At 39.6% G+C, this 11,007-nt stretch overlaps 1 protein-coding gene across 1 annotated transcript; it reads left to right on the top strand.

Annotated features, from left to right (window-relative positions):
• The first annotated feature begins 8,115 nt into the window (after positions 1–8,115).
• Positions 8,116–9,133, top strand: LOC122407988 (uncharacterized). The gene is made up of 3 exons (XM_043414478.1): positions 8,116–8,209; positions 8,338–8,519; positions 8,771–9,133. Exons 1-3 carry the CDS (start codon positions 8,116–8,118, stop codon positions 8,978–8,980), a joined length of 486 nt encoding a protein of 161 aa, XP_043270413.1. The 3' UTR covers positions 8,981–9,133.
• Positions 9,134–11,007: the final 1,874 nt, after the last annotated feature.

Here is an 11,007-nt window from a genome sequence, read left to right as displayed (position 1 = left end):
GAATGTTTAATTGTGTCAGTTTTTTGATGAAATAGAAATAGACAATGTGGAAAAAGATAAATTTGAAAAAGGAAAGAAGGAGAGTAATGTTATTATTATATTATGAGGATATATGTGAACAACGTAGATATTGTAAAAGGTCACAAAGGTCGTGCAAATAAAATTCATTACTAAGACTACACTAATTTTCAAATGAGCTTGACACACTGTTGAAAATACTGAAAATGTAGGAGAATACACAGGAAAACTGTTGAAAAAACATTCTAAATTTGAGTCTCGTGAAAATACGATTCACAACGATAAATAATTTCGGTTCTGTGATCTCGAAAAAATGGCTAATTAGAACACAGCGAATGATGTTAGCTTGCAGCTAAATTATTTACCGGTCCAAGAACATTCAAAGTGTTTTCTATGAATTTTGGGAAAAGACTGAAATTGGTTCGAGAATCGAAGAAAATATCATTGAAAATGAGGCCTAAAGTTGGCTCTTGGGTTCGACTTGAATATCGTACGCAACGATCGCGAGTTCGAAACTTGGATTTGAAACCAACAACGAGTCGATTGGGACGGAGATTTGAAAAATAGCGAAAATAATAACGAGGAAAAACGATTTTCCTCGTCATTTTTTTTCCCTACGAGATTTCGTGCGCTTTCAATAGTAATTGACAGTACGACGTAACACAATTAGTCGACCATGTCCCGTATCAGCTGCGATCTCGTACGTTTTCGAAGACGGTGTGTGTATAAAAAAGCAGGAGGTTCACACGATTCGTCGAAAATATAATGTATGTCAGAAACGCGCGTACTTATTACCCAATTCATGTGGCCAGTTAAATTGGCACTTGTCTCAGGCGCACTTACAGCCATTTATTAAAATGAAGTACGAAATGGTAGGAGGCTCGAAGCATAGATCTAAATAGTCAACTAACAGAAGAATACGGCAGCAAAAGTCTTTAAGTTGGGCTCCGAAATTTTTGGGATTTCTCTTTTGGAATAAGAAAAAATTGAAAGAAAAGCAATGTTCCAAGGTGAAATATTCGATGATAAAAATTTCTCACGTAAAACTATAACAAATGATTTATTCTTTAGGAGAACTTTGTGAATGAAAAATAATTCATTATTCGAAAAAATTCATTCCCACACAATAAAATACGCGGCGTGTGGAATATTCGTGTTTAACGTGTTAATATCCGAGTTCCCTTGCTCTCGTATATACTCGATGTAAGACCTCCGGAGCGTGTGTCGCGCGGTACTTTAGTCGCCTCTCCTCCGTACGAGCATTATTCTTCCATGAAAAGCTACTACGCAGCCTTTCATTCAACGGAATATTCACAGAATTAAGGTAATTGGACAATAGTTGCGTGTATGTCGCGAGCGGGTTCGAGTCGGACCGTATATTTCTTCCACGAGTACCGCTTCCACTACGTTTACGTGGGTGTATACGAGAAGAGGAACAAGCGTGCATGTTCCTTCGCCACGTTTCATCCGTTATTAGCATGTGTGATGCAGGTGACATTTTTCGGAGGCGCTAAAACGATCGAGTAACGTGTATAATTCCGAGAACTTTAAGGAATCTTCATTTTTTAAAAGATTGATCATGCCCGAAGGATCGTATTTTATGGGTGTATAAATTGGCTCGATTTTTACTTCCTAATTAAAAATATTATCCCTCTGAATTAATGTTATTAATTCAAAATCGTGAATAAATTTTTTCAACTTATTTATTGGCGAAAGAAATGACAAGCCATCGATTAATCGGGAATCCTGAAAATACTATAGTTTTTTATGTAAAAAATCGCATTAGAGAACACAAGGGGAAATAGATTGAGAAAAAAGTATTAATAAAAAGACAGAATATTACCAATTTCGTTCAATCTTTAAGGTAGTACATCTTTATTACTATTAAAACAATCGTCTCGAATTTTTTTTCAAACCTTCGTTATATATGCTTCACTGTTATCGTGTACTTTTTCATAAACTTCGTAAGAAGCCTTCATTCGTTATGTGATAAGATAGACGACTTTTTACGCCTAGTTCCTATAACCCTGTGTATTTTCTTTCATATTTAAACACATTTATCTCAATAACCAATAAGACGAACCCTTTAAAATTTGATACGCGTGTCAGTCGACCAGCCATGTAAACTCTGTGTAAATTTCAAGACTCGCTTAATAAAATCGTTCCGTGCCTGAACTACCTTAACGGGGGATGCACATTGATCTGTTTCATTGGAACATCAGAGGGAACTAAAAGAAACGAGAGTTGCTCGATCACAGTATTATTGTTAAGTATGCAGAAACCTCATGTCAAAGTTCGAGATGACATCTTAATTCGAAGGCCTGTTTAATGCTCGAGTGAATACAGACGCAGCGTGGTGTCGGAATGTATTATTATTCAACGGGACTGAGTCGGCGATATCGAGTTTCACAGTGCTATCAAGCGGAGCACGCGCCACGATTCCGCTCAGCTGCCCCTCGACATGCGTAAATACTCGTCCATATACATCCTTGTAAGTAAATTGTAAAATCGCTGACATTTTAGTTTCGAAGCGAGGCTCCAGGCAATTGGTTCAAAATCCAGGAAAAAATTACAAATTATATTCAAAGACATTTGAACTCAAAGTGTTGCATTAGCAAACGCTTCCATACATTAATTGATTCGAGTGTTGAAAAAGGTGTGACTCTGTCCGAACTGAGGAAACCTGTGAATACCGCATTCCACATGAAAAAGGCCTTACGGAAGTGGCTCATAAAGTCGATTACAAACGTCACAACACATCGCGCACGCGAGTCGTCATTCGAGGATGCTCACGATCCAAACGTATTTAGAATCGTAGCTGAAAATACTTTTCATCGTTTTTTCGTGCAACGGACGATCGACTAGAGTTTCTAAAGTAACTCCTCCGATACGATTTGCATACTAATAAACAAGTATATAGAAAAATAAAGGGTGAAAAGTGAAAAGTAGCGACACAAACGGTCGGTATCTTTCGAGCTATGATGCAGCAGAGTAATTAAACGGTGGTGAGTCGTCGAGCGAGGGAGAAGAGAAAGGAGAGGGATTACAGCGAGTGTGCTGGTCGGCGTAATCGCGTGGCATTGCTCCTGCCATACTTCTTGCTCGTCATGGTAACGACGGGTTCGTGGAAGAAATGGTAAATGCCTAAGAGAGCAGAGCAGAGATCTTGCTCGCGAGAGAGCATTCTGGCATCCATCCGCCGTGCGTTTTGTTGCATATCTTGCTCGTATACTATGCAAGCCCGTTGCATCGTTGTGAGATTGCACACAGAGTTGTCGAGCAAGAGAGCTGTGTACGCAAGTTGCCACTGTCCCTTTAGTTCGTACATGTACGCGAACGAGCCCAAAGAGCAGATAAATGCGTTCCCGAGAGGAGTCACGTCCGCGAGAGCAGAGCAGAGCGGCTCTCTCACTCGCGGAGGCTGTGTGTGACGACGGAAGACGTAAGTGCGGGCACGAAAGGCGCGGCTTACCATCAAAGCACCGGGCCTAGTTGAGCCACTTAACGTCCGCGAGTTTTCACATTTGCGAGGCAAAAGTCAGGAGTACCTCACTCGCCCCGTCTTTCACCGATCGTCTCTTTATCCCCGACTCTCTTCCTTCTTTTATTATTCCACTATTTTTTTTCATTTCGACCTTTCTTCGAGCTCGACATTTTCCAAAAATTTTCCTCCAGTGGAACTGTCCAGTGGAGATTTCGATAATTGGAACAATGGGAAGAACGAGTTGCCATGCCAATTGACCATTTTACTACCGTGGGTCTTTGCGACCCTGGCTAACTTTCGTGCTCACAACTCTTGCTAGAATCGATAGTTTTTGAGAAATATATATGTTTTCCGACGATAAAACAAACTGTGGCTAAGCTTGCGGGTGATTTATTCAACGATGGTGCTGATTCGGGTCCAAATGACCCAGTGCAAAGAACCTGCGGTTCAGACGCGATACTATTGTACAAGCTGAACTTCCTGTTTATAGAAAAAAAAAAAAAAAAACGAAACTACGGATATAGCGGAAAAGATGTCGCGTGCCCCACGCAAATCACGAGATCGACGAGTCGAGGTTTCTCTCTCCCTCTCTTATCACTTTGGCACAAGAGAAAGAGGCGGAAAGCATTATAACAAGATATTGCTGGCTGGCCAGGTATTTATGCATCGTAAAATAAATGCCGCATGGTACGACGGGGGCCGAAGGATTTCTCGTTCGAGTCCTTTTGCCTCACAGTTTCCGACGCTTCAGTGGAGAACGAGAAGGAGAAAGAGAGCGAGAGAGTGCGAGCAAGGGGCCGGTGGGGGGGGGGGGGGGGCAAAAAAAGCACGCGAGCCCTACTTTTGTTCGAATCTCTTGTTGCACGTGAGGGTCGGTGCACTATTGAAAATCCGCTGAGAGTTCCGAGCAGCGAATGAATAAACGAATAAATTTCTCCAGGCCGCGTTTTATCGACACTGTGCGAAATGCGTTTTCCATGAAACTTGGTACTTAACGGATCAAATAAAAAAATATATGTATATATAAATGAAGGAATATTAAAAAAATAAAGCAAGAAGCGACCACGGATGAAAAAACTTGCTGAACGCGAGAGAGAGAGTGCAATGAAGAGGGAAACCGAGCGAAAGAGAGAGGCCTGCCCGCACATAACAATTCGACCCTTAAACTTCGCGTGACGTCCAAGAATTAGAGCAAACGATACAAAGCGCGTTGAAGAAAGACGAACGTACAATAATGCACACCAAGATTCTTCGACGTTGTAATACGTACACTTCGTAACCATAATTATCGCTAAGTTCTGAGTAAAATAATTACAAGGATATTTATTTTCCCAGACCCTTTCATTACAACCAAGTCAGCCAACCGAAAGACTTCGCGGATTGTCACTGCTGTTCGCCCGCTTCCTCGCTTCTCTTCTTCACTCTCCTCTCTGCCAAACGAGGAAAGGAATTGAAATCGTCCGGTGTAAATATATATACGTGTTCACACGACTCTTTAACGGGCTCAATATTCCGTACGATCCGGTCAGTTTAATGATGCTTTTTACGTACATTCCCTTAAAAAATTCCTCATTTTTCCCCAATGACTTTATTGGAATATTGTCAAAGATTAATCATCTGTTGCGTCTGCGTAGATCGCACTCGCAAAATAAAGAGTCTCAAATTAAGGGCTCTCAGATTAAACGCATCGATATGGCGAAATATCGACGCTCCCGACGAGCGCATTGACCCTCGATGTCAATATCGAAAATTCCAGAAGGAAATTTAGGCTGAGAGGGGAAAACCCCCGAATCTATAAAATTATCGATTAACCAAAAATCGCCAATCTTTGACGAGAATTTAACGATTGGTCTCGAGGCAATAAAACCTCGAATTTGTAACTTCTTAAATAAATTTATTGGTAATTTGTAAAAGTATGGAGTTCAACTCGTTTTGATCTTGATCGTCCTCGATTTATTTCTCGTTTTATCGGCATTTCCACTCGTTGTGATGATTACTGTCAAAATAATATTGAAACATGGCTTAGGTGCAATTTAATTCGAACGTAAACTGCGCCAATTTCTCCTCCACACAAAATGACTGTTTTCCAACGTTTTTTCAAATCTATACCGAAGAATTTTCGGCTTCTTTTATCTTCGTGTATATGCAAACCCGAAAATCGAGAGGCCAAATTCATTTCGATCGTTCATTAATCCCTTCGTTGACAACTTCTCAGTTCCACGTCAAGTGGAAATCGATATTCCAAGTACTTCGGAAAGCAACTGGATATTTGTCCATTTTATAACTCGTTAAATGTCGAGTGACAAAGAAAATTTCAGTGAAAAATGAATACGCGTGTGAAGCAGCTTCCTCAAGCCCCGATGATAATTAATGATAATTGTACAAAAAAATCTGATGATTTAACTATTCCGAGAGCAAACAATACCGCCTTTGAGGCTGCAGTCAACAGAGTGAAGCGAAGCGAGTAAAAAGAGGGAAAAGTTAATCACATTTACGACGAGTACTGCGAACGGACAATCATAAATAAATAGATAAAAATGGAACGTTCGATTTTTTGCCTGGCAATAATGATTATTTGGAAAGTAGTACCGAAAGTGACTTACCATGTTGATTCGTCACGGGATCTTGAACATCGTGCAACTTCTCAATCCAAATATTCATCGTCCCGTTAGGGAGGGTGGAAATAAAAAAATTCGAGAGCGCGAGAGGAAGGGGAACCCTCTTTTTCCAAGCCATCTACATATGGGTGAATACAATGGAAGCACCCCATAGAACGTGGGGTGGCAACGTTTTTTTACCATTCGAGGCATTTTTTTACTTGATTTTCGTCGCGATTGGGAGAGGCGGATACAGTTGCCTGGCCTTTGTTGCTGGCCGGATAATTTTCCGAATGCTGGGTGAAATAATTCCGTACGCGAACGACCCTCGATCGTAGGAGGCAGGCTAGATGTGATGCGAAATAACGGATCGTTCAGTCTCTCCGCAGATATATACGAAAACTGGTGCGTTATCGTTCGATCTCTCGCATCATCTTGTAATGATTAATCCGTTAGCAAATTTTATTACGTATCAATTTTATCGCCCGTTTAATGCAGATGAAAATAAAAACATTAGCTCGGCCTGCAAGACTATTCATTTCGAAGAAATTTTCGATCTTTAGTATCCTGGGATAAAAATCGTACAAACGGTAGCCACGAACTGGGAATTGAAATGGAACGATTGGAAATTTGAGAATTTTAACTTTCTGCGTTGAAAAGCATTTTTCGAAATAACACTGAACGGATTCGTTCGCTTCTTTCGATCAGGAACCTCAGCAAAATGGTTTTTCAACGTGGAGAAATTATTTTCATTCATAGGCTGTTAAAATCAAAGGATCAATGAATTCAGTGGGTGTGCCAGGAAAAGCAACTCTCAACATCCAAGAGCCCGAGCGTTCGAGCACTAAATCATTTTCTCAAATCATGCAAATATCAAAGCTTCTCTGCTTCATATGTGGGTGTAATACGTTTTACAATCGTCTTGGCCATTGGATCCTCTCCTCGTATTTTCTTCCGGAAACTATGAATAGCGAATAAAGCTTCTATTACACGCGGTCTCGTATCGCAACGCATTCGCGTGCCATGAATAGCTACGCCATCTGCAATCTGAATACAATACGAACCTCAGCTGTAAAATCTCTCTTAATGGCATTCACACTCGGAATATTGTGTGCATTGTACAAAGCAAATAATTAAACATTCACGCAACGCTGAGAAAATAAAAGTTTACGAAGAATTTACACCTTCACAAAAGGATCGAGCATTTTTTCTCAAAAAAAAATCCTCCAGTTCTTTCTACATCAGACACTGAACAATGGAATGTTTACACGAATCTAAAAAACAAAATATCTTCAAATTTGTACTGGCAAAAAAAACTCGACGGTGAAAATTCGAAAAAATGTTTTCTTTTCGATTTTATTCACTACTTGCAATGACTGAAATGCAACGAGTTTATACGCAAGATGAACTAAAGACGATGCTGCACGGAGGCAGCACCGGACAGTCCCGATTACGTCATCGCCGGAGGATATTCATCGCGCAGCAATCTCGGTCAAGGAAATTCTTAATTGGCCTCACGAGATTATTGTGATTTTAAATAAAGGGAGCCTCGGAGACCGAAATTTTCATAAGAACCTACCACCTTGGACCGGCAGCCCTGACAAGGGACTTTTTTCGTTATTATTTTTTCTTACCAGAAATGACTTTCGGACAAGGCTTTTATCGAAGGCACAGCACTTTGGTAAAAGGAACTCGACAACCCATTTCCAGTCATTTTTTTCAAACTGATTTTATTATCTGATAAACACAACTTCTTATTTCGAGTACGTTTCAAAGCCAAGTAGAGAAAAAGCCACAAGTTTTTTCGAAAGTCACAATGTTCGAAATATTGGTAAAGTTCGTACCGATTGATGACCAGAAAAAAAAAACTTCTTTTGTTACAAATCGATGAAGAAACGGAATTTTTCTGTCAATACTGACAAATGAGGTTACAGTTCGGATCAGGAGTCGCTAACCATATTTTGAATTCGTATTTTCAGTCTTTTACGCGAAGGTTTATATATCTCTCGGTTTAAAATGTCGCACGATATAAAAGAGGCTCTTATGTACGAGTTCGATCATAATCTATTCGTAGCAAAGACCATGATACCAAATTTGAGGAATGTGCAAGGTACAGATTTGTAACATTTCTACTTTTTTTCCATCGTCGAGTTCTTTAGTTTATTTTTCTTGATTTTCTCAGATTTAATTGTCGATTGTATCACGTTTTGATGGGTATCAACTTTTTAAATTGGTCAGACAGAGAAAATGCTGCAAAATGGATGAGACATTTGAAAAAAAGTTCGAGGACGATTGACGAATTGAAACTGAGGAACGATTTTATGTATCATTTGGTTTTGGGTGTACAGAGAGACTCCCTTAAACCACCCTTTAATAACCCTCCGCCAAATATGCCTCTCCTTTCGATGGTGACCCTTTTAGTACGTCAAAAATGCTCATTCTTTTCTACCTGATAAAAAACTGTTTGATAAGGCCCTTGAATTCCAAAAACTTTGTATTGCCAAAATATTTCCCTTTTTCAATTTATTTCAAGAAACGTAACGTTCCATTCATCCAATAACATTTTCTCCCCTCCATTGAAACTTTGTTAATTTTTTTCATACATTTCCTGACAGTAAAATATGAAAAAACGTCACTCGTTCGTGCTGCAATAAATTAAATCACGTTGCAGCCTCAGACCGAGGGAAAATCTGAGCATCAAGATCTCTGGTCGACGAGTTCCGGCGATACTCTGGCAACCGGTGAGGTCGGACGAGCGTCGACAAGAAAACCGGAAATCGTTCGTCGTTCGCCTGACGGTGGAGAGTTTTTGGCTGGCCAGCCAATACCGGATGTTGGAGCTTTTTGCTATCTTGCGGTACTCACGAAAAAGGGAAATTGAATTATTCTTCTCACTTATCGATCTCGAACCGATGATGAAATACCGACGATCTTTCCGAGCACCGAAGAATTTTGCATTTACATTTATTTCGTTGGACCAAATTCTTGTTTTGTATTTGTGTGTTGTATGAACTTTTGTATTTGTAAAAAGCATTTTCATCGTCATATTGTATAAAAAATATATTTCAAGGGCGTTCGAATGAAAAATTGAATTCATTTCATTGCAATTCGTTCAAGAGCAATTGGACGTTCAAGAATTATCGGACGAATTTCGTTCAACTATTTTTTTTCCCTCGATTCGTTTGAATTGGATCCACGACTGTGACTGGACCATTTTCAATTATTTTGATAGATTTTCACGCAATTTTCATCAGCGCTGAACTTCCTTCGATGATGAAACAAAAAAAACGCTCGTCTCGGCTGCTCGTGAGAAGTAGATGAGTTCAACGGTGGCTGCGATGTTCCTGCGCTTCTGGTACATTTCGCTGCGGTGTGTAGGTCTCTCGTATCTCATTTCATACTCCGGGAACGAATAGAGTGTGGAGAATAAAGGAGGAGAAAGAGAATGAAGGGAAAGTGAGAGAGAGAGAGAGAGAGAGAGAGGAAGAGAGAGAGGAGAAGAGGAAAACAAGGTGGTGGGTCGAAATCGATGCGTAACACATTTGGTTCTCCAATCTTCGGCCGAGAAGCGAGTCCACGATCTTCGACGTCGAACCGACACTGCGGTGCAACAGCGCCCGTGCAAATTTCAATTTAAACTGCTAATCTGCCAACTAATAGCCCACTCGGTCCTTCCCCAGCGCTTCTTTTTATGGCACTGAACTCCGAATCGTTGGAATGCTACGACAAATCTTTTACCTTTTTCTCGAACGTAACTTTTGTTTTTTTCAAAATTCTTCAATTCGTGGTTGGGTCTAAGAAAAATGAGACGAAGGGAACGAAGATTTGAGGATTTTTCGAATCCGTTTGTTAAATGATGAAGTCGAAATTTATTTAAACTCATTTTCACGCTCCTTCACAGAAATTTGGATTCCTTTTGGCGAGGATCAGATTGATGAGCTTTGAAAGGAACTGAGAAAAGTACGTCATGAGAATCGATAAAAGTTTTCGATCCTCCATGTTTCTAATGTAATGCACGTTGAAGGTGAGAAATAAGCGCTAATATTGCTTTCGTATTGGAGCATTTTCGTAACCCTAAGAAAATCAAGATTAATATTCGTTCGTGCAGGAGCGTTGACGAACGTGGGACTATTAGTTTATGAACTTCCTTGAAGAGATCACGTCTTTCAGGATAATGGTAGCTTCTCTTTTCGTCTTACTTTCTACCGATTGGTCGTTGTCACTGAGATGATTTATTGCAATATTTTGACATGAAACGTAGCACGGAGTATAAGGAAAGATGAATTGCCAGTGGCGATGCTTAATGGCTGGAAGCTGACCACCCTCTCTTCACAGCCAAGAAACGAATACGTATACAGTCCTGCTGCTTCTATTCAACCAGACAACCAGGCACTCTACTACAAAGCTGCTATCAAATTTTATTTTTCTACTTCGAATCATTTTTTCCATTCATTTTCACCCAAATTTTATTATTTTTTCATCATTCGTGAGGATCTTTTATTCGTTTTCTGTTATCATTTCACAGCTTGATATAACAACATTTTATTCGTGTATTCGAGCGATTGCTTAGATTTTCGTAAATCCGGAAATTTTCGATCCAATCGAAATCAAACGGATTCGAAATTTCAAAATTTTACTAGAGTTATTCATGTCTTTTCATTACCACTTTTTATCTTTATTTTCTACTTTAAATTCTACTCCGAACTTTTTTCTTTTTATTTTCTCATTGTTCTTATTACTTTTCGAAAACAGCGATGATCTCTTCTAGTTTCGTTTTCCAAAGATTTTTTCGCTCATTTTCACTTTTATTGTAATTCATCTTCCCATCGATCTTCATTCATTTACAAAAAAAAAATCTTTCGTTAGTTCGAAACCAATCGAATACAACGAATCTGAATTGGTAACTGC

This window comes from Venturia canescens, chromosome 3 (assembly GCF_019457755.1).
Source record: "Venturia canescens isolate UGA chromosome 3, ASM1945775v1, whole genome shotgun sequence".
NCBI classification, from domain to species: domain Eukaryota; kingdom Metazoa; phylum Arthropoda; class Insecta; order Hymenoptera; family Ichneumonidae; genus Venturia; species Venturia canescens.
Note: the sequence above shows the minus strand (reverse complement) of the source record. Positions and strands in the feature narration are given on the sequence as shown.